This window comes from Hibiscus syriacus, unplaced genomic scaffold (assembly GCF_006381635.1).
Source record: "Hibiscus syriacus cultivar Baekdansim isolate YM2019G1 unplaced genomic scaffold, ASM638163v2 tig00110388_pilon, whole genome shotgun sequence".
In the NCBI taxonomy this organism is placed as follows: Eukaryota; Viridiplantae; Streptophyta; class Magnoliopsida; order Malvales; family Malvaceae; genus Hibiscus; species Hibiscus syriacus.
In genome coordinates, this window is record NW_024062718.1 from 1033811 (window position 1) to 1057499 (window position 23689).

At 36.0% G+C, this 23689-nt stretch overlaps 2 protein-coding genes and 3 pseudogenes across 3 annotated transcripts; 2 read left to right on the forward strand and 3 right to left on the reverse strand.

The window, feature by feature from the left end:
• Positions 1-300: 300 nt before the first annotated feature.
• Positions 301-4758, reverse strand: LOC120122873 (SNF1-related protein kinase catalytic subunit alpha KIN10-like). The gene is made up of 11 exons (XM_039141912.1): positions 4680-4758; positions 4411-4605; positions 3554-3738; positions 3285-3467; positions 2998-3129; positions 2309-2494; positions 1723-1812; positions 1568-1651; positions 1201-1332; positions 782-1024; positions 301-657 (listed from the first exon to the last, which is right to left on the reverse strand). Exons 2-11 carry the CDS (start codon positions 4595-4597, stop codon positions 544-546), a joined length of 1536 nt encoding a protein of 511 aa, XP_038997843.1. The 5' UTR covers positions 4598-4605; positions 4680-4758; the 3' UTR covers positions 301-543.
• A 5305-nt stretch (positions 4759-10063) lies between these two features.
• LOC120123065 lies at positions 10064-11651 on the forward strand (annotated as a pseudogene).
• Positions 11652-12364: 713 nt separating this feature from the next.
• On the forward strand, positions 12365-14809 carry LOC120123066 (annotated as a pseudogene).
• Positions 14810-15772: 963 nt separating this feature from the next.
• LOC120122931 lies at positions 15773-19220 on the reverse strand (annotated as a pseudogene).
• A 990-nt stretch (positions 19221-20210) lies between these two features.
• LOC120122999 (chorismate mutase 1, chloroplastic-like) lies at positions 20211-23613 on the reverse strand. Of its 2 annotated transcripts, none has more exons than XM_039142022.1 (6): positions 23409-23613; positions 22385-22603; positions 22188-22274; positions 21416-21559; positions 20537-20629; positions 20211-20455 (listed from the first exon to the last, which is right to left on the reverse strand). In XM_039142022.1, exons 1-6 carry the CDS (start codon positions 23595-23597, stop codon positions 20219-20221), a joined length of 969 nt encoding a protein of 322 aa, XP_038997953.1. In that variant the 5' UTR covers positions 23598-23613; the 3' UTR covers positions 20211-20218. The 2 variants fall into 2 exon arrangements, with proteins under 2 accessions (XP_038997953.1, XP_038997952.1); XM_039142021.1 differs by having other exon boundaries at positions 22385-22610.
• Positions 23614-23689: the final 76 nt, after the last annotated feature.

Genomic DNA, 23689 nt, shown 5'->3' on the forward strand with positions numbered 1-23689 from the left:
TTCTATCAATAAAACAAACATTCTCTTATTATTAATCAATGAACTACCAAATTAAACTCTCCAACTCCAGACACGGCAAACTCCAAATTATATGGCACAAGATGCATCCTTCAGGCATGATGAATGCGATAGTGCCTCAAACCAAAACCCAGATTCTTCTGGGTCTCGAGCCATGAACAATAGGGTTGAACAAAATTCGATTTGATCTGAATTTTTTTAGAAAAAAAAGAGTTGAAAGATTAAAACATCATTTTGATATTTAACCGAGTAATTTGATGAAAATTCATTAAAATGATCCCCTTTAGTTCCATAAAACATTGTGGAAACCCTAATTATGTTAAAGGCAAGCTGTGTACCTGCAGATACACAGTGATATTGCCTTGGCCTCCACAATTACCCATCTAAAATGGAGGGTTCTAAAACGAAGAGGTGAAGTAAGCTTTCCTCCAAACTACCAAAAAAGAAGGAAAGAGAGTTATTCTTATTCTGTTGCATCATAGGAGATTCATTGGAAAGAGTCTTTGGAGATACAACCTTCTCACGCTAGAGGACCCTGAGCTGCGTGAGGAATGCAGCACAGAGATCCAAGAACAGAAACTGTGGTCCCTGAACCCTCTGAAGATCCAGCAAATATTTCTCCTCCCGGGTTTTATAAAGCTGTCGACAACATCCATGACAGCAAAAACAGTTTTAATCAGGGCTTTCAATAAATTACAACATAGCAGAGCTAGCCTAGCACCTTTTTTCCATAAAAAAAATTCTGATTGTGATCAGACATTACCTGCACTTCGAACTTGACAACATTTGGAGCATTGGAAAGACCGTCATTCTCTATAACGGTTGCTTCATCCCCAAAGTAGTGATTATTGTGCATGGCATTGTTAACCATGCCTTCATTAAGACCGGGAATGTTAGCAAGCCACCTACACTTCATGTTGTAATGACCAATCTTCTTCCAACACACATTGAGTTCTTGCAGGGCTTTGAGAACTTCTGTCATGATTTCACGAGGATGGGCACGAGACTACAAAAATAAAAACAGAATATCAAACTCAGGTGCATAAAAGTAGTCCAGCTATTGGTAGTCCACATCCTACATACTAAATCTAGTCTTAATTGTCAATCTTATCGACAAGTAGTAAGTATCAATGTAAAAGAAGCACTTCTGTGGGAAAACCACTTGAAAATCACAAACTCAACTTGAAGTCCAAGAGCCCATTTCCTCTCAAGTCCCCTTAAACCCATTGCTTGATAATCAGCATATCCAGAAAGGCGGTGTCCAACAGCTGGAACTGTAGGCTCATTAGGATGGATGCGGTTGAAGCCAGATTCCTAAAAGTTTATAAAAAAAATAAATTAGAATTCCAACCCTAAATGAAAGTCAGCAAAATAAAATTAAAATAGTGATACTGTAAAGTAAGAGAAATAGGTCACTGATCAGTTAGCTCTATTAGATCATGATTGATGAGTCTTGTTTCCTCGCAAATTGTAATTAATTCAATGAATGAGGCAGCTTTAGATAAGCAATGTTAGCGTTGAATTGAAAGAGTAAAAAATAAAAATGCACCATAGTTTCCTGAAACTCAGCTCCAAGATAGCCACTGGAGACCCGGAACAGATTGTCCAATAGTAGGTAGTAAGCAACAGTTCCCTGGAAAATACTCAAATGAAATAAGCAACTGCCAAAAAATAACGAAAACAAGGGTTTAGAGAAGTTCAAACCTCATTTTGAATTCTGTTGCGAAGAGATTCAATCAGATGGTTGCGATCAAATCCCATCCTAACCACTTCCTGAAGGATCTCCTCATCAATCTGCAATTATGTTTCAATCAGAAAGTAGAGCATCAAAATACCTAATATAGCAGAATTCAAATGTCGAGGCACTACTAAATGGTTTGCTAAATCTTATGATATGATCCAGAAAGCATTTAGGCAAGGCTTGAGTCAACAACCAAAAATTGGACGTTAAGGGATAGGTAAAAGTAAGGAAATAACTCTTTGGAGCAAACGATTTCCCAGGGTCCAATAACAAAAGGGACATATGGATAATTCAAGTCTCCCGTTTTATCATTAATGGCACAAGTGCTCAGAAGGTGTTTCCCATGAAACGAACTTCTGGAATTAAAATGAAGGAAAACCATGTTCAAAAGCTGACAATAGTTCAGAATTTTACAAGGACATGCAGTCTAGGTATATTTATTCAACCATAACGGTCAATTTTCACATCACACGAATCCTTTTCAGGGTCAATATCACAGTAAATAAGTACATTTACAACTGAGTTCAAGTCATAAAAAATATCAACAACCTTTTTCGCTTGCTGCATTGAATCTGGTGGGGGGACTGCTAAATATCTTGGAAGATGTGCTTGAAACCATGGGTGCTGGCGGATCTCGGGAATGGTCATTCTCTTCATTGGATCAACTACAAGCATCCGGGGGATTAGATCTCTAGCACCAGGGGATAAATGGCTTGGAAGAGTGTATATGCCACCCTGAAGGACAAATAATGCAAATTCCAAGCTATCAGCACTTTCAGGATTCAAGAAAGAAACAAAATTGGAAGCAAATTATGCAGTTTAGGGAGAAAACAGAAGCAAATCGAAAGCTGAAAAACAAGTAAGATATAAGTTGGAACTTTAGAAAAACATAGGGCTGTATAAACTTCTAGTTTCTGAAGTCTATTAATTCAAAGAAAAATAATAAAATTGGCTGTAAAGCTGTTTTACAACTTCTTTATACTAGGGTTACAAATAAAGTTTTACTCCTAAAGATAACTAAAAATCCTAACCATCTATCTATATGTCTAATAATTAATAAGACAAATAATAGATATACCTAATACTAAAGAGCTCCTGTGTCAAATATGTTGTTCAGAATATTGACAAGAGAGAAACAACATGAAGATCAGATGACCATAATCTGAAAATAAAGAATTACCATCAGAGTGTCAACAGAGACATCTCAGACAACAAACATGAAAAATGATGCCTCTTACCTTGATTTTCTTAAAGAGGTTGGGAATGTTTTCATCATCAAAAGGAAGGGTACCACAAAGAAGTGCATACAATATAACACCACAGCTCCATACATCCACTTCAGGTCCAGCATACAGTTTCCCAGAGATGACCTATAACAATGTAGATCCAATTAGTTTTGGATAATGTCATCATAACAAATTAACAATATAAAATTTTCTATCAAGTAAAAGAAGATAATGTTCCATTTTTTCAAGACCATAAATGGTAAGAAATTCATCACTAATTGTAATTCATAAACTCCTACCTCTGGAGCAGCATAGTTTGGGCTTCCACAACTTGTCTTCAAAAAATGACCATCTCTCATTATGTTGCTCAAGCCAAAATCAGCAATCTTTACATTACATTTGGAATCCAAAAGTAAATTTTCTGGCTTAAGGTCTCGATGGACCACCATATTTCTATGGCAGTACTCCACCCCTGAAATTATCTGGCATCCAAACAAAGTTTAATACTAATAATTTCCAAGAAACAGAATGCACATAAATACTAATGGTCAAGAATATCCAACTAGACCTGCTGAAAAAAGTTGCGAGCCTCATCCTCCTGCAATCTTCCTTTCTCTACAATATAATCAAAGAGTTCTCCAGACTTCACATACTCCATAACCACAAAAATGTCAGTTGCTGTCTCTATGACCTCGTAGAGTCGTATGATGTGAGGATGCATAAACAATCTCAAAATTTTAATCTCTCTTCTAACTGCACCAAGATGTAAGCCTCTTTCAATCAATCAATAAGAAAAGCTGAAAAAGGAAAACTAAAAGTGGAAAAGAGAAAACACTTCCGTATATTTCTGATGAGTAAAGAATAGTATATATTTTTTACATAATAATTAAAAAAAAATCCGAGATTTAGGCCAAAACTGGTCTAAATCTATTAACTGTTGCAAGGAATAGTTCAGTGTATTCAAGGGATCTAATTTCAACACAATCATAGGATAGGATTTGACTACCGTATGCAAGAACTCATGAAAAAGATGAGTAGAGAAAGCTACTAAAGGTCCCCTCTTAATTTTACTCAACAAATTGTTTCCAACCTACAGGAATAAATAATGATGAAACTTGGTCTTTCAAAATAATTATCCTATTTTCTTCTGAAAACAAAGTTACAAGTAGGAAAACAATAACCAAATAGAACCTAATAAATTCGAGTTTTCAATATGACAAACTTTTAAAAAAATATCTCGAACAAAAAGGGGAAATACTTGTGAAGAATTAAATTAATAAACTGTTAACTGAAAAACGAATTTTTCATCCTAATTAACAATATTCCTGAGTCTTAAAATTTTTCCCTCTTCAAAAACTAAAGAAAACCTTAAAAAACTCAACCATTAAAAAAAAGAGTTCAATCATTTTTTTTATAAAAAAATACCTTTCTCCTCCATCTCCATATTCTTGATCTTCCTTCGGTTAAGAATCTTAATGGCAACTTTATGACCAGTCAAAATATGCTCAGCAATTTTAACCTTTCCAAACGAACCAATTCCAAGCGTTTTTCCAAGCTTGTAATTCGGTAATACACTATCCACTCCACTTCCTCTTCCTCCCGATCCATCCATTTTTCCCCCTTAAATGAAAATGAAATGAAAATCGATTAAACCAGAGCCGTAAAAACATTGGAAAAGTAAGAGTAAAAGCTACCTGAATTGATGGGCAATGGCCCGGTTAGGGTTTCTTTTATCGTAGAATCCGAAATAAGAAGAGGAACAAGCGTAGGATTTTAATTTGTTTTATTCTTACCCCGTAAATATACTATATGTTTTTTTTTAAAGTTATTTGGGATGGTTTATCGGAAAAATTTGCTGACGAAAAACAGTGATGTCCCTTTTTCTCTGTCATTTATTCGTGTTCTTATGGGATGTTTTCGAGGGGGAATTTTCAAGCTTTGAATCAGTTGTAGGATACATTATAGTATTTGGGATGGTTTATCATTTTCCTATTTGGTCATCAAACTATTACGATTTTTTTTACTTTGGCAACCTTTTTTTTACATAAATCCAAAAAAAATAAGATCATACGTAGAAAAAATTAGAATCTCAACCAAATAATTTGACAAAGAAAATATAAGATACGAACATACATTAATATCAGTGATGAAGGAAAAACATTATCAATACTAACATAAACACGAATATAACAATGATGATATATCGACAACTTATTTAATCGCAATTCGAATGTGATCTATCTAGGATGATTATGAGTATCTATCAATACGAGAGAACTAATCCGAAAGACTAAATTAGAGGAAGATGAATCAAATAATTAAATAAACAACAATTGAAAAAATAATGTTAAGTCCAAGATAAAAAGAGAGCGAATAAAACGTACTATAAGAGTAAAAAAAAATCTACCAATTTTATTAGGAAAATATAAAATTTATTAAACAAAATAATAAATAAATTTTATAGATCAATACCGATAAAATTACGCAAGTGTTGTAATTAATTTTTAGCTTAGGAAAAGATTGTAAATTTCAAATTTTCATATTTTAATTTTACTTTTATATAAATTTTGTATCCATTCACATCCTAACTATAAACCTATTAAATGATCTCGGTAGTTAAAAATAGTAGTGTTCTCACTTAAATCTTACTTTCGAACAGTTATCTATATTATCAATAACTAAAAATGATCATGAATAAATATTATATTATAATCCTCCGTATTATTAAAAAAATTATATTTCAAGTTATTGTTATAACTTTTGGGGAACAAAATTGTGCAAGTGTTTAATAAATTCCCTTAATTAACATTTAACCGTTCAGAACCTATTTTATAAATTTGCTTTTGCCTTTAAATTCTCTCCACTCATTTTTCTTCCCCCATGTATAAAAGAATTGGGGCTTTACTGCTTATGGTTTTTGTCTTCTATCATGCTTTGACATATTCGCGTTGATCTTTCGCCTCTTTAAAAGAGACCCCGTTGCGGGATAAAAGGCTGGGGTCCTTTTAAGGGACATCTCATTGTCCTCAAGGTATTTTTATTTTATTTTATTTTGATTGTTATTTTTTCTGGGGTTTTCTTTGTTTTATGTTATGTTTTTTTATGGAATACGACTATCGGATATAACAAAATCGTAACTAATAATTTGATAAAATAAAAATAAATATAAAAATACACAAATTTTACGTGGAAACCCCCTAAATAATATAGGGTAAAAACAACGGGCAACAGTAGAAGAATTTCACTATGAGAAAACAAGAATTACAACTTCTCTCGATCTACCAAGAAAAAACCAATGACAATTCTCTCTTGATAAAAAGGAAAAAACAACTCTCAAGAAACTCTTTAAATTCTCTAGTATTGGGAGAAAATTATAATGATTTGAGATGGTTTTGAAGCTAAATGAGATAGGGTATTTATAGTTGAAGCTTAAGGATTAATTTGTAAATACCCTAAATTGCAATGACTAAATTTTCAATTTACCCATTACAAAATTCAACAAAATTGGTTATTGTTTGTACCACTTGCGCTGAAATTAAGTGCTGCCAAAATCCCACCGAAAAGTGGTTGGTCACTTGTTTAATTTTCAACTATCTCCAACTTGAAGATTTGATTGGAACAATCATATCTTCACACTATTCTTTCTACCTTGTACCATTACCTTGTACCATCATATTGGTTACGTCTCTAACAGGCCACAAGAGGATCGACACCAGGTAAATTTATCAACATTGATTGCCTTCGTCATGAAATCTGCTATGTTGTCTTTGGTATGGATCTTCTGCATATCTACCGTTCATTCTTCCACCTTTTCACGAATGAAATGGTACTGAGCTTGTATGTGCTTTGTCCTTGAATGAAATGTTGAATTCCTTACTAGATGCAAGACACTTTGACTGTCACAAAACAGAGAGACATACTCTTGATTGTGCCCAAGCTCCTCCAATAGCATCTTCAACCAAATTGCTTCTTTACTGGCTTGTGTAGCTGCTACATATTCTACTTCTGTTGTGGACGTAGCCACAACTGACTGCAATTTTGAAACCCAGCTTACAGCTCCACCAGCAATTTCGAACACATATCATGTAGTAAATTTGCTTTTATCCAAATCCCCTACATAGTTAGAATCAGCATACCTATTGATAAGTAATTTTGATCCTCCATAACATAATGCAATATTTGAGGTCCCTTTGATGTATCACAGGATCCTCTTTACTGTATTCCAATGCTCTTTGCCTAGATTCACCATGTACCGACTAACCACTCCCACTGCTTGTGTAATATCTAGTCTTGTGCATATCATAGCAAACATTAAACTTCCCACTGTTGATGCATACGGCACTCGAGACATCTTCATCCTCTCTTCTTCACTGCTAGCACTCATACTTGAGGATAATTTGAAGTTAATAGGAAGAAGGGTACATATTGGCTTACAATTTTGCATATTGAATATTGACAAGATCTTCTTCAAGTAATTCTTTTATAAAAGCCAAATATTTATATTACTTCTGTCTCGGTGAATTTGCATCCTTATAATCTTGTTTGTTGATCTCAAGTCCTTAATTTCAAATTTCCTAGCTAGTTGTGCCTTCAATTCTTCAATATGATCTTTGTTGGGTCCTGCAACCAACATGACATCCACATACAACAACAATATAACAAAATCGTTATCATCAGACCTCTTAAAATAAACACAAGGGTATGCATTAAGTCTGTTGTATCCAAGGCACATAATGAAGGAATCAAATCTCTTATACCAACACCTCGGCGCCTGCTTTAGACCGTACAGAGATTTGTTCAATCTGCAAATCAAATTCTTCTTTTCTTTTTCTTCAAAACCTTCAGGCTGGAACATGTAAATCTCTTCTTCAAGATTTCCATGAAGAAATTTGTTTTAACATCTAGCTGCTCTAGATGTAAGTTCAATGTAGCACACATTGCCAAGATTACTCGAACTGTTGTTAGTCGAACCACAGAGAAAATATTTCATTGAAATCAATACCTTCTTTTTGAGCATATCATTTGACCACCAGTCTTGCACGATACCTCTCCACTTGATCGTCATCATTTCGCTTGATTTTGAAGACCCATTTGTTACCAATTGACTTCCTTCCTTGTGGTAGTGGCACAATGTCCCATATATTATTTTTATAAAAGGCTTCAATTTCTTCTCGCATCGCCATCATCCACAGTGAAGCATCTGAGTTGTTTATTACCTCTTGGTATGTTGATGGCTCACATTCTTCTGTTAAAAGGTAGTATGCAACATTTCCTTCTATTACATAATCTGAGTGCCAATTAGGACGTCTTCTCACACGATCTGATTGATGAGTTGTTGAAGCTTCAGAACTCCCTGGTTCTTATTCATCATGTGTTGGTTCTACTTCAGAAGAATCTCTTTGTTCAAACTCATTTTCCACATGTATCTGTGTAGTCTCTGACTTTTCAGCGCTACTATCTTCTTCTTTTCTTTGTAGCTTATCTTCTACAAAGATAACATCCCTGCTGATGATCACTTTGTGGGCAATGGGATCTCACAAGTGATACCCATTGACTCTACCAGCATACCTCAAGAATTTGCATTTCCTGGATTTTGGATCCAGCTTTGAGATTTCTTGGGAGTTGTACATCACGTACACAATACTTCCAAATATATGGAGGTTTGATTAATCAGCTGGTTTACCAGTCCACACCTCAATTTGTGTCTTCAGCTCTATTGCAGTTGATGGAGGTCGATTCACCAAATAACAAGCGGTATTAACTGCTTCTGCCCAGAATGATTTTTCTAGGACTGCATCCCTCAACATTGCTCTTGTTCTTTCTAACAATGTTCTATTCATCTGCTCTGCCACTCCATTTTGTTGAGGAGTGTTCGCCACGGTGAACTGATTTTTAATGTCTTCTTTCATGCAAAAGTCATCAAATTCTTCGCTTGTGTATTCTCCTCCATTATCTATTCTGAAACAATTGATTTTATTTCCTGAATCAAGTTCCACCCGCGCTTTGAATTTTTTGAAAGTTGAAAACACATCTGACTTCTTCTTAATAGGGTACACCCAACATCTCCTGGAGTAGTCATCAATAAATTAGACAAAATATTTTGCTCCGCCTAGGGATGTAACTGGTGCTTGTCATACGTCAGAGTGAACCAATTCTAGAACACTTTTGCTTCTAGAATTTGACGTATTGAATTTCAATCGGTGCTGCTTACTTGTTATGCAATGCTCGCACAAAGGAAGTGATACACTTGTTAAGCCTGGAAGTAGCTTTTGCCCCACAAAGACTTTCATTCCTTGTTCTGATATGTGTCCAAGTTTCTGATGTCATAACATTGCCGAATCTGAACTACATAAGGCAACAGAGGCTTCTGCTTCTAGCACAGTCTCTCCCTTCAGCATGTACAAGTTTGTTGCTATCTTTTCGCCTTTCAGCACCACAAGCGCTCCACGGAACACCTTCATGATTCCTTTCTGTGTTTTAATCTTGCTTGCATTATTATCCAACAATCCGTAGTATAATAAATTTTTCTTCAAGCCTTTCACGTGCCGTACATCTCGAACAACTTTAATTGTTCCATCATACATCTTTAATTTGATGATTCCCACACCAACGATTCTAAGGCATGATCATTGAACCATTATAAAAATTCAACAAAATTGGCTGTCATTTGCACCACTTGCACCGAAATTAAGTGATGCCAAAATCCTACCGAAAAGTAGTTGGCCACTTGCTTAATTTTCAACACTTTCTGGGCTTTCTTATAATGTCTGCATTAACATTCATTTCTTATCCAACTTAGACAATATTATCCGTAAAGGATTGATGACACGGAAAAGGTACCGCCGGCGATCGAAAATGCAGTGAGGAGACAAGAAGAGGAAAAGCAATGCCTGTGCGAGAGACATAGCTGTTAGCGAATATTTTGTATGGATTTCGAGAAAGGTGCCACCACTACTTGTAGAAGATCCGAGGTTTCCAACTCAACTTTCCATTTAACCCAATTGCAGTGGCGTCTTAGCCAAGTTGATGCTAAAGGTGCCTCATTTCCTTTCATTCAACGCTTCATAATTAATAATACATGTCACTGTTATCCAGGCAAAAGTATCGTTTTTTCCCAGGATATTGCCAAGAGGACACCTGGTTTGATTCTGTTGGTATTATGGAATCCGAATCAGATGACGAGTTCATCAGCGTTTATGGTGATAACAAACATATATTCATATCTGACATTTATATCCAAATCCGAGTGATATAAATGAGACTTGACAATTTGTGATCATCTTATATGTATTCAGATGGTTTCCCATCGATGGGCAATGCAATTGGGAACGTATCAAGTGGTCAGGTACTTCAGTATGAAAGTTCTTCATGCTTCGTGGTAGGGAAGTGCAAATAGAACAATACCACGAAAGTTACTTAAAAATCGACGGAGGTAGAAAGAGCATAGAAGGACCAAAAGAATCGAACAGCTGGATTTCTATCATTGGCAAGGAAGGCGATGATCAAATGAAGAAACTTTTGGATCGTTCTCACGAAAGGTGTAAAAGAGTGGAAGACGAAAGGCGTAATTCTGAAGATAAAAGCGTACGATCCGGCTAATGTAAGATCGTTCCTCGTACCAGTTACAATGAGAAGATTTTGGCAGCAAACATGGCTTCCCAAATAAGAAAATCTGCAGTTTATCGGCTTTCTTTTAAGAGGACTTCATGTGATGCTGAAGAACAAATCAAAGAATGTTACTCATGTTCATTTTACTTCTGAATAACATTTTATATATGTATGTCTGATGTACAATATCCATATCTGATACTCATATTCGAATTCGAATAACCAACGTCTTTTGTGCAACTTCAGATTCATCAAAACAATTTTTATATATTCCACAAGCAGGATGTGCAATATCAGGTAGCAATGAGAAGGTAAATCGAGGCTTTGGGCCGAGATTCCACCTTCAGAATTTCAAGTTCGAGGCGAGACCTATTTCAAGTATGGTGACTTTGACTCCATTTTTCCCCCCGAAGCACATGTGTATGATTGTTTCAACTCATACTCGAATGTCGATTTATGTTTGCCAGAGATAAAAGGAAGTGTCCTGCATCCGATTTCTCCCCATATACTCAAATAGGTGTCGACTTATTCATTTCCCCAAGAAAGATACATCACATTGCTCAGCATGTTGAACTTCCTAATTTCAAAACAATTGGGACGATCCCTCCTCTTCTAATTGTTAATATTCAGTCGTGACTTATCCCGCCGCAATGTTCCTCGGGGACGGAGAAGGAATGAGCCTTGTTCTGCATTTCAGAGTTTCCGAGAATTTCGACAAGAACATGTCTCCTCAATGTCAGGACAACATCAAGGTAACATTATCAAATTTGCTTCCCTATTCGATGCAGATTCGAACAGCATGATTTTTCCATACTTACCTCGAATTGTTTGTGGTTTTGGTTCAGAAACTTGTTGATGATGAAATGGAGAAGGTGGAAGGGTTCGCTAAAGATTCGAGCGTTCCATTCAGAGAAAGGCTGAAGATAATGGCAGGGCTGGTTAATCCTGATTATCTGAATTTGAGTTCTACGGAAAAGAAGCTCGTCAGTGCTTACAACGAAAAACCAGTTCTCTCACGCCCTCAGCACAGCTTTTATAACATTAGTTTCTTCATGTAGATTCTTCAACTTCAATGCATACATATTCTGTCCGATACTTATTCGGATATGATCATCGGAAATATAGATATATTCAACACTCACATTCAAGTTACCGCAGCGAAAAAGATTGTTAATTGTGTTTGTAATGCAGGGTCCGAATTACTACGAGATCGATTTGGACATACATCGCTTCAGTTTCATTTCAAGGACGGGCTTGAATCATTTCGAGATCATTTGAAAAACGGTATACTTGATCTTGGTTTAACCATTCAGGTAACACACTGATAATGATCTAATTGCAGTCTTGTTGATTCAGTGTCAAAGTGATGAAACAGACACAGAAACAAGAAGAACTGCCGGAGCAAATGTTGTGCTGTTTGAGGTTGAACAAGATCGACTTTTCCGAAAATGGCAAAATCCCTACACTTATGACTGATGAACAATAATGAAAGTGTTTTGTTTTCAAAGATATGAAACTGTTCGTATGGAGCATCTAAGATCTTCAGCAGCTTCATGATTGTACGTTTTTATGCGTCTTATCATTCAATTTAAGCTATTTTTGAAATCCAAATTTTAATATCCATTCATTTACAAAAGCTAAAACCTAAGCTTGTATCCATCATTCACCTAAGCTCGGATAAAAAAAATGAAGAAGAGAGTAGAGAAGATGCTATCTCATTGTGATTTTCGAGTCTGAATCTGCTGAAAAACAGCTGGCCCTTTTTATATCAATGGAAGAAGAAAAACTAAAAGCGGTGGAAGCTAAGAAAATGAGTCGTAGTAAAGATGCTGGAAGCCCTTTTAAGAAGTCGAAAAAAGGATCAAAAGGCTCCATTTTCATGCATGGGGACGTGGTAGATATGTGGTTGATAAATGCAGGCTTCCTCGGAGCTGTTGTAGATGGTAGTGTTGCACCATTGGTAATATATTTGACCGGCCGAATGTTTAACGTCGTCGGTGGAGCCGATTCAGCTTCATCTGCCGAGACGCTCGCACACAACGTTCACCAAGTACGTTATTGAACTCTGTCAAGTAATAATCTCCTTTTACTGTTTACTGCTTCATTATTTTCATAGAATATAACATAATAATATCGTACAACTCTATGGTTGACAGATTGCTCAATATTTTCAGAGTTGAGTTTGCATATCCTTCAAGGCCAAAGAGAGTAGCTTTCGAGAATTTTGTCTTAAAATACCTGCAGGAAAGACTGTAGCATTGGCGGGTAGCAGCGGATCGGGAAAATCGCCTGTGATATCGTTGTTGCAAAGGTTTTATAATCCACTTGGTGGAAACATATTTGGTGAACGAGGAATTCAAATGTCTGCTGGACAAAAACAGAGGATTGCAATAGCAAGAGCCTTGATAAAAGCACCCAAAATCCTACTCCTTGATGAGGCAACAAGTGCATTAGACTCTGGATCCGAAAGCATTGTGCAAGAGGCTCTCGGAAAGGCATCCGTCAGATGTACAACGATCATCATTTCCCATGTCTTTCTACCATTAGACATGCAGATTTAATCGTTGTTGTCCAAGATGGTCAGGTCATGGAAACTGGATCACGCGATGAGTTAATGGTGAATGAAAAAGGGTTTTATCACATGCTAGTGCAACTTCAACAAAGCAAGTCCAGGAAGAAGGGAACAGGATTTATCTTTGAATGCCTCAACTTACATGGAAATAAATGCTGCCACTAATCATAGACCTTTAGACTAGAAAAGGATGCTAGTGTGGTATGTTTTTACCATTTTCTTACGTTTCTTTAACTTAGTCATGTTGTGCTTGCATGTTCCTATAGATTTGCATGAACCTTTTTTTTTTGACACAATTTGCATGAACCTTGAATGTTTTCAGGTGAGATCTTTGGTCAGTGATGGAATGTCTCTTATAGTGGGAACCATCTCCGGTATAACTCTAGCTTGTGCCATGGGCTTATTCATTGCGTGGAGACTTGCTGTCGTCATGATAGCGCTCCAACCCCTCATCGTTATCAACAATGTACACTCGAAAGGTCTTGCTTAAAAGCATGTACAAGAAAGCCATCAAGGCACAACAAGAGAGCACCAAGGTTGCTGCCGAGGCAGTTTTCAATCACCGAACCATCACTTCCTTCTGTTCTCAAGAACGAATCCTGAAAATGTGGCGAAATTCGCTTGAAGGTCCAAGAAAAGAGAATTTTCAACAAGCTTGGTTTGCAGGTATTGGACTCAGATCAGCTTAACTGCTCGGCGCATGCATTAAGGCCTTCTGCTTTTGGTATGGTGGGAAACTCATATCACAAGGATATATCACTGCAAAAGCCTCCACTAAAACATTCCTTATTATGGTTAGCACCAGCCTTCTCATTGCTGAAGCTGCAAGCTTGACCCCGGACTTCGCCAAGAGCACCAAAGTTGTTGGATCTTTGTTTGCTATAATCGATAGCTACACACAAATCGAACTTGATGACTATAGTGGTTACCTGGTTGAAGAAATTACAAAACATGTAGAAATTTGTGACGTCGATTTTGCGTATCCAGTCAGGCCTAATGCGATCATCTTTGAAGGCTTCTCAATCACCATTGAAGCCGTAAAGGAGTAGTGAAGATTGATGGTTGAGATATAAGGACATACAACCTAAGGTCATTGAGGAAACACATAGCACTTGTTAGCCAAGAACCGGAACTATTTTCCGGCACACTAAGGGAAAACATTCTATGCGGAGCATCGGACAAAATAGATGAATCTGAAATCAAGGAAGCAGCCAAAGTGGCAAATGCACGACTTCATTGCAGGCCTAGCAGAAGGTTATGATACCTGGTGTGGAGACATAGGTGTGTAACTATCTGGGGAGGCAGAAGCAACGGATCACCATAGCCCGAGCCATATTGAAGAATCCGAAGATGTTATTATTAGATGAAGCAACCAGTGCACTTGACAATAAATCTGAGAAATTGGTGCAAGAGGCATTGGAACGAGTGATGGTGCGGAGAACCAGTGTGACTATAGCACATAGGCTAAGTACCAATCAGAATTGTGATGTTATTGTCATGTTAGACCAAGGGAATTTGGCTGAGAAAGGGAATCATTCATCTTTGTTAGTTAAGGGGCCAACAGGAGCTTACTACTCTTTGATTAAGCTTCAAAGTGGAACCCATGAATCTACTGTACCATTCAGATAAATTGTCTTTATTTTCAGATGAACAAGAACCAGTCTTTATAGGCACAAGACTATGATCTTTGGAAGGCACTTAAATTTAGTTGAAAATTAAAAAATGCAACAAACTTACAAGAAATGGTGCAACAAACTCGTAAAGCCTCATCTATCTTACCCATAACAACCATGAAATAAAAAACCGGATCCGACTGACTAGTTTAACCGAAAAGCAACAGTTCAACTGATCAACCTTCAGTTCATAATTTTCAAATTAGTTGCAGCAATATGCTCTCTTTTGCTTACTTTCCTTTATATGAAATCAAAACCCTAACTTTTTCTACAAGTTAGGGAATAATATACCTCCGCAGTGATGTACAAGGAGCTCATACTCTAACCTCAGAAAAATAAGTCGATGAGACAGCCAACCCCTCGGCGTCCTAAGTTCGACGCAGTGATCTTTGGAAGGCACTTAAATTTAATTGAAAATTTAAAAATGCAACAAACTCGTAAAGCCTCATCTATCTTACCCATAACAACCATGAAATAAAAAACGGATCCGACTGACTAGTTTAACCGAAAAGCAATAGTTCAACTGATCAACCTTCAGTTCATAATTTTCAAATTAGTTGCAGCAATATGCTCTCTTTTGCTTTTTCCTTTATATGAAATCAAAACCCTAACTTTTCTACAAGTTAGGGAATAATATACCTCCGCAGTGATGTACAAGGAGCTCATACTCTAACCTCAGAAAAATAAGTCGATGAGACAGCCAACCCCTCGGCGTCGTAAGTTCGACGCAGTGATCTTTGGAAGGCACTTAAATTTAGTTGAAAATTTAAAAATGCAACAAACTCGTAAAGCCTCGTCTATCTTACCCATAATAACCATGAAATAAAAAACCGGATCCGACTGACTAGTTTAACCGAAAAGCAATAGTTCAACTGATCAACCTTCAGTTCATAATTTTAAAATTAGTTACAGTAATATGCTCTCTTTTGCTTTCCTTTATATGAAATCAAAACCCTAACTTTTTCTACAAGTTAGGGAATAATATACCTCCGCAGTGATGTACAAGGAGCTCATACTCTAACCTCAGAAAAATAAGTCGATGAGACAGCCAACCCCTCGGCGTCGTAAGTTCGAAGCAGTCTCTGTCTCTTACCGGGTGCCTCTAACCAACAGAACTCCAAATGGAATGACTTGGATTCAGCTACACTCTTTGCGATATCAGAAGGGTATCCCATATACATTCCCCCAGGTAATAATGTTAGCTGGTATGCCCCTTCAAATTCAACCGAGTTATTTGCAATTGTACCCGTCCAATGCACGTTAGTCCTTACATCACGTCCACCACCCTTGCAAGTAACATCCTGATTGTATGCCGAAACACAAAGGGAGAAAAACATAAAAACTGACAACAAAACCGGTAGACCATGTGTTAATCAACTATCACCTGCATAATTTAAGCTTGAAGTGGCATTTAGAATACCAAGCCCGAAACATAAATAAGAAAAATTGAAGACAGAATTTTCTGTATTTTAGAAATCGTAAAAGACGTTAGCAGAACCAAAATGCAGCCCTTGCCTTTTTATATACTACAAAATGCTATGATTTTCAGACTCAGGAGTTAGTGTCAGATACTGGTCTGTGTGGAAGGTGTATTTTCAAAATTTTCAAAGATTTTACAGATAATTAGAGAAACCTACCCCCATACCCATATGTGAATATGTATTAAATACGAGGGCTGGACATGAGTATTTTAGAAAAAATAAAATGTCACAAAAACATAGACAAAATGAATAAGATCTTATCACTAACTTCATGGAACTAATCCATTGTGTCATCATAAATGTAGTCTAAGAGAAATATAAATCAACTCCACTTCAAGATTGCAGGACTCTTACCTTTTTAAGGGAATGAATATTTGTTCTCGGAAACATTTAGAGAGACAAACATACCTGGATGAGCTTATTATTGTCATCCATTTCAAGTAAAGCAACTGTATCAGCTTCTTCCATCGTTGATCCATAAACACCACTACGCTTTGTTACAGAATGACCTTCCCACTTGCCCAAAAAGGGTAAAACCCGGTCCTGTCCATCCTACAATCCATAAAACAATATTTTATACACATAAATCTTATAAAGAACCTAGAATTGTCAGTTTAAACAAAATGGTTTAAGATCAATTATCACCATATCGACAAGTGATGGGTGAGTAAGTGGCCCATCACCTCTATCCTCTAAGAAGATGATAAGCATATCCATGAAGCCTCTCGGGTCCATGATATGAAATGCTCTTGCTCGTCTATCCTTCTCTTGAGAATATAGGCAATTTTCACAAACAAGGGAAGGCCGACGTGAAGGAAGCTTAATATTTCTGTAAAACAGAACAAATAATTAGCTCTTTTAATTGAATGCACCAACCTGTGCATGTGCAGGTCAGACAATAGAGGAAAAAGCTGTTAATTTTTTATAAAAAATAGATATTTTTCTCTCTCGAAAGCATAATCGTCATTTTAGAAACTGGGACCTTGTGACATAAATCATTGACTGAATTAGCGAATCAGCATTGTCCAGTGATCCATTTATCCATACAAATTCAATACTCAAAGAGGACCAGTTTTAGATTTTCCTCTAAACAACCAAACAGAACGAATATTCCAGTTTTTAATACTATTGAAACGACGCATAAGAGGAAAAGTAATCATCCTCCACTTCTCTCCACCACTATGTCCAAGCAAGCCAGCGCCCATCCCACCCCGTCCTCCCGAAAACACTAACAGTAAGACAAGTCAACTTGCAACAATAATAGAAAAGGTTTTTTCGCTTTTTATATATGGGGTAAGGGTTGTCCAGGGATCAAACCCAGGGCCGGTGTTAATTGAAGAGTTGAACAAAAGTCCTTTGCCATCCCACCTGTGGTCCAGTCGACCATAACAGAAAAGCTCGAAACTGCAAAATAGGGGCCCTGAGATTGTGGTAGGGAGACATTAAGGAAATACGCAGGTGGACTACCCAATTATCTAACCAATCGAAAATATAAAAATCAACTTCTGATAATGTGACAATTTTTTAAGATGCCCTCTCAAATGGTTACAAGAAAATTTCTTTAAAATTGGAGCTATTCATACCGTACATCATGCATTATATATTAAAGTTAGGTCATACCAGCCATCAGAAAAAATTCATGCATCATAACAACAACAACAAAAGAAAAAAGGAGCAGAAAACCATAATTGCGTTTGAATCTGTATACAACTAAGCTACTATCAATGCTATTCCGACTGATTTTCCAGGTTTATATTATTCAATTGATCTGAATGCCTTCTAAGAGTAAAAGAGCTTACTTAGGTGATTCCTCCCCAGTGTCATCTTCTCCCAATACCCCTTGTCTTAACACAGTCTCTAACATGCCAGCAGTCTGGTACCTTAATGAAAAAGCCCTCTCTTTGGGGAAAAATCCGATCTGCAGACTAAACATAATCGATAATTGTAAGAGAAAATAACTAACTTTAAAAGCTACGATACAATTAAAAGAATATACATCGAAAATCAGACAAATTCAAATCCTAATTAGGAAAAACTGTACCTCCTGATATTTGTCCACAGTGAACATATTTGATTCTTTTATTTTGTATTCTGCCCATTCAACTTCCTCCTTAAGTCCAGCAATTGAAGTGCTTGATTGAGGCTGCTCAATGTACAACCTAAAAACAACTTTATCAACCAACCTTCATAGGAGAAATATAAAAACCATAGGAATCTAATAGCTATAATAACTAGTTCACTTAAATATATGATTTTTCTTGTTTAAACCCTCTCATAAATAAGAATAAAAACACTCCAAGAATTATATCATATATATTTCAAAAGGATAAAAGAATCTCTAATCCACACCAAAAGAAAAAAAATTACTAATGATAATGGAAATTGAAAAGCTTACGTTTGAATGAGACTGATAAGCTCATCTTCTCCATATGAACTAGCCGAAAGCCTCGTATTTATTTTTTGCAACAAATTTCCATTTCCATCAAATTGCTACAAATTAAAAACAAAACATTTAAAAGAAAAATTATTAATGAAACGATGAAAATTAAAAGTGATTAAGAAATAAATAATTACGTGGAAGGAACCATCCACTTCCCCGAAGTAAGACGGAAAAACCGTCGGAGATTATCGATGCTCATGTAATGATCTTCTTGGACCGGGGCAGAGTTTGAAGCTCGAATTTTGGAGCTCCGAAAGGAGGAAGGGAAGGGGTTCATGTTGCGAAGTCTTGGGAAGAAAGGAAAGGGTCTGTTTGAAATGAGTGAAGTGGAAATAGTAGAGTAACAGGTTGAAGCCATTGCCGCTGCCATTGAAAGGAAACGGAGAGATTGTTGTTTGGAGTGAGTGGGAAAGCTTGCTTCTTTTTTTATATCTTATCCGTTCTAGACTGATTTTTTGTTTTCTTTTCTTCAGTGATTGAAAACACTAATAAATTGTTTTCATGTAATGATTATATTCCTATGTTGTTAGACTTGTTTAAGGGTTGAATTGCTTTGTGCTTAGGAGCTTGTTTGAAATTAAATCATCTCCATGGTAGAAGGTGGTATTATTTTTCTTAAAACTTTAAGTTCGAACAATTGATAACTCAGATTAACTAAAAATAAATAAAAATTTTGTTTTGGAATATTTTGAGATAATTATATAATAATGCATGTTTAGAATCTTTATTAATTATTAATAATACATGCAAATTTTATAGGCACAGTTGTTCAAATTCGAGACTTAAAAAAAAGTTAGTTGCATTATACGTTCCTTAAACTTTTGAATATTTCAATTTCATCCCTAACTATGACTCTTATTCTAAATTAATTCTTAAACTTTTAAATATTATGATTTCATTTCTAAACTATGACCCTCTTTCTAAATTGCTCCCTAAACTTTTGAATGTTATAATTTTCTATCTAAATTCATCCAAATATTTAATTAATTTCAAACAAAATTTAACCTAAATTTTGTTTTTGTCTTTCAAACACATAATTATATAACTTGGTCTAATGATTTTATTAACACGTGATGTGTTTAATATATACGTACATTTCGGATAAAATTGGAATGTTCAAAAATTTTGGGGACCAATTTAGTATGAAGGTCATAGTTTGGGATGAAATTGAAATGTTCAGAAGTTTGAGGACTAATTTAGAATGACAGTCATAGTTATTTAGAATATTCAAAAGTGTAAAGACCAATTTAAAATAAGGATCATACTTTGAGGACACGTGATGAAATTAACTCTAAGAAAAATAATATTTACATTTATGACCAAGATCACTTAATAGTTCAATATATAAAAAGTTTTAAATATATATTTTAAACACGTTTATAATACATGATAAATTGATAAACCAACACTCACTAACTTATAGATTGCTAACGGAGACACTGTATCAATTTTATTCGTATCAGTCCAACCTTCTCGACAGGTATTCAACTTGGACTTCCTTTGTCAATGGCATGATCCAGTCACCATATAAGTCGGCAACCAAGCCCGGGTTTATTTTGTAAACCGGATCCACACCATCTTCGTTTATATTACCCGACAATACTTCCCCATACGTTCTGGCTTTCGTTTCTACTCTTTTCTTGATCGACTCTTCGACCGACGGGTATGTCAGCAACTCCATCAACCATTTCAGGTCCTGTGAAATCCGAGACCGAATAATGAAACCACGGATGCTTCAACAAAATGCACTCAGAATGGAACTAATAAAATGATATACCTGTTTTTGGATGGCAACTGTATAGGCATCTGGTGATGCCCGGAACTTACACTCTGCCACAAATTTCCCATAGTGAATTCTCTTTGAAAGAGCCTGCAGTAACACATATGCTTAAGCATCCGAGAGTTCCCGAAATGTGAAGTTGTTGAGAGTACAACTATTAGTTTAATGATCCGAACAACAGATGTTTGCGATGAAAACCTTATACAACCAACGCTCACTCTTCGAGATTTTGAGTGAGATCTATGAAGGTCAACAAATTGTAACATAAATGGTTCACATTGCATATGTGGAATACAAAGTAAGGACATACATTAGAAAAACAATGCAGTTACTTGTTACACAAGCAGAACCCAGTTCTACATGTGGATCGAATGAAATGAACCGTCACTAACTTATCATCGATTTCACGAATCAGAGCCTTATATATAGCCTGTAATGAACCAATAAGACTATTTCGTCAAGTGAATCGGCTTACTGAGTAACTGTCAAATTCAAGCAAACCGAAGAAGGAAAGAAAAAACATTACCCAGTACCTGGTAACATCAAGTTAACAGAATTTAGAAAGGCTTAACCTCATTCAAATAGAATGAACTACCTCTTTCAAAATTTACTCAAGTTATGGTTTAGATTTTGGTAACTAAAGTTTTGGAAAACAACATCTATAGACATCTTGTACGTACTAAATCTAAACTAAAAGTACATAAAAGGGATAGACGACATAAGAATTCATGACGCTTAGTACTACCTGTAAATCACCATTTCAGATGAAGGCATATAACTAAATTGGAAACACACGAGACCTCTCCAAAGGAAAAAAAAAACATATTAAATATGCTTAGAATAGTTTCTAACCTACAGACTCGTAAAAATGTTTACCTGCAAACACATGGTGTCACAAACGGCAGTAGATCCACAATTGCCATCATCTCCTTTCCTCACTAGTCTCGGAATAAGATTTCTGAAGTACATTTCCCACACTTGGTTATTTATGTTTATTGAATCGGCAATGGACTGTAGTACCTGTTTGATTGACAGAAAAAGGCTCCAATGTGAAATTAAAACTTAAACCCCCGACAGTAAGAAAAAAAATTCGAATGTCCACAAATTTACAAATAATATGAAGAGTGACACTGTGAGAAGTAAAGATCATGTGCAGAGGATTAAATTCTTGGAATAGACTGCCACACAGGATAATAATGTATCACAAGAAAGCAATCCTCTCCATAACAATTTAAATGTTATATTCCCATGATGATAAAAAAAACGAATCAAACTGAATTATTACCCACAGATGAGTTATGTTTATATGTTGCATTGGCATGAAGAGCATCACTAGCACCAGAAAATAGTATAAAAGTGCACAGAAAAGTACTCTTCAAATCTTTCAAGAGACTACAAAATAGTGATTTACTAGCAGAGGACTATGTTTTCCCTGACTATAGTTTTACCCCATTTGATTTGAACTAAGACCTACTTCAAGTCTTCAATCAACCCCATCCCTTTACTCCTAGAGTAATGGAAGTGACAAATGCTTAAAATTCCAGTAAAACAAGTAATTAACAGAATGCCATGTTGGCAAAGAATCACATATCCAAGGCCACTGCACGAAAGCAACAATTGTGATTTCTCTTACATCCAACTACTTTACCTTTGGGTATTGCAAAGGTGGCAACAGGGGATCCGGCAACTCATCTGAGAAAAAAGGATGCTCATCTGGGCTCTTATATCTGCCAACCTATATGCAATTAAAAACTGATGAGAAAAATCGGCACCGAGTTTTCCATACCACCTTCCTTTTTCTCTCTGCTTTAGTGATCACTTTCCAAACCATCGAGTAAAACATACCTGGGCATGAAGCTTTTCAGTTTCTTTGAGCATATACTCCACCAAGGAGCCATGGAACCCATCCATTGAAAAGAAATTGGGATCATACGTATCAGCATTATAACAATATTGAGCTCTCTCCAGGAGGCTAAATATTATACTGTCCTCTTGTCCGATTAATGAATGCCTCACGGCCTCCAGGGTTAAATTCTCGCTCTCATCCACCCTTTCTTTTACCCCCTTTAATCTATCGAGATGAAACCAAAATTAAATAATCAGAAGCCTTCATTAATGTTGAAAAGATATCAGCTACAACACCACAGAAATACCAAATAAAAATAAAATCGGCAAGTGTTTTTAACAAGGGTTAGTAAAAAGTTCAATGTAGTCATCCTAACTTCCTTTACGAGCATGGTTTATAAACACTCGGTATAAATGTGTTAAAGAACTCAAGTAGCTAGAAAAAGCATAATAACGAAAGATGCATGCTGAAGAGAAGCATTCAATTTTCTATGTCATGAATCATGTTGAAGAGAATGCAGCTGCCCCTGCAATCAAATTGGTGTTATCCAGAAGGGGAAAACGGACATTTAATGCTAACAAATATATACTACCACTAGAATTCTGCAGTGAAATATCAAGGGGGAAAATCATTAAAAATTTAAAATTAAACAAAAAAGAGATCTGTAAATGATATTCGTCTTTCTGCATTAGAAATAGAAAGCTTCTCATGAAAATTTTCAAACAAACAGCAAAACTCAGACAAGCGCCAGAAAACTATTAAAAGTCAAGATTCCAAGCAATCTAGCAATGGAATTTATATAACTGCTGCTTAGAAAAAAAAAACACAATTTCATAGTATGCAGGAAGATCTAAAATAAGCCAGATGCAAAGAAAATAAATGCAGCAAATTCAGCTAAAACCAAAGCTTTAATTTCTATTTAAAACAAACAATGAAATAACCTTTTTTTTCTCTCAACAATAATAAAAAAATCTGAATTTAAGTAAATAGAAAAGACCGGAAAAAGGGTTGATTGTTTTATACCCAAAAGAGTAGGTCCGAAGCATGAACCAATTGAATGGGTTTCTTTGATAACTTTGCAGAGCAATCAAACTTAAAGCTGGGGAATTCCCTGGTTTGCAGAGGCATAAGGTTACTGGGCCTTGAAATTTTGGCAGTGCCGTTTACAGCAGGTAAAGGTGGAGAAGAAGAGCTTAACAGCTTAGCCTCCATTGATCACAAAGAGAAGACTCAGAAGAGAGAAACAACGTGCAATGGAAGCTGAAGCTTGTACTTTTGAATTTTTAAACACGCTGAGTCAACGT

Excerpts from the sequence above, each read along its gene's own strand:
- LOC120122999 (XM_039142022.1), bottom strand. The coding sequence starts at position 23,597 with ATGGAGGCTAAGCTGTTAAGCTCTTCTTCTCCACCTTTACCTGCTGTA. Across the intron at positions 22,275-22,384 it reads CTGAAAAGCTTCATGCCCAG|GTTGGCAGATATAAGAGCCC; the intron begins GTATGTTTTACT and ends AATTGCATATAG. Across the intron at positions 20,630-21,415 it reads GTGACACCATGTGTTTGCAG|GCTCTTTCAAAGAGAATTCA; the intron begins GTAAACATTTTT and ends GTGTTACTGCAG.
- LOC120122873 (XM_039141912.1), bottom strand. The coding sequence starts at position 4,597 with ATGGATGGATCGGGAGGAAGAGGAAGTGGAGTGGATAGTGTATTACCG. Across the intron at positions 3,739-4,410 it reads TATGGAGATGGAGGAGAAAG|TTAGAAGAGAGATTAAAATT; the intron begins GTATTTTTTTAT and ends ATCTTGGTGCAG. Across the intron at positions 1,813-2,308 it reads CAATGCAGCAAGCGAAAAAG|ATTGATGAGGAGATCCTTCA; the intron begins GTTGTTGATATT and ends ACATAATTGCAG.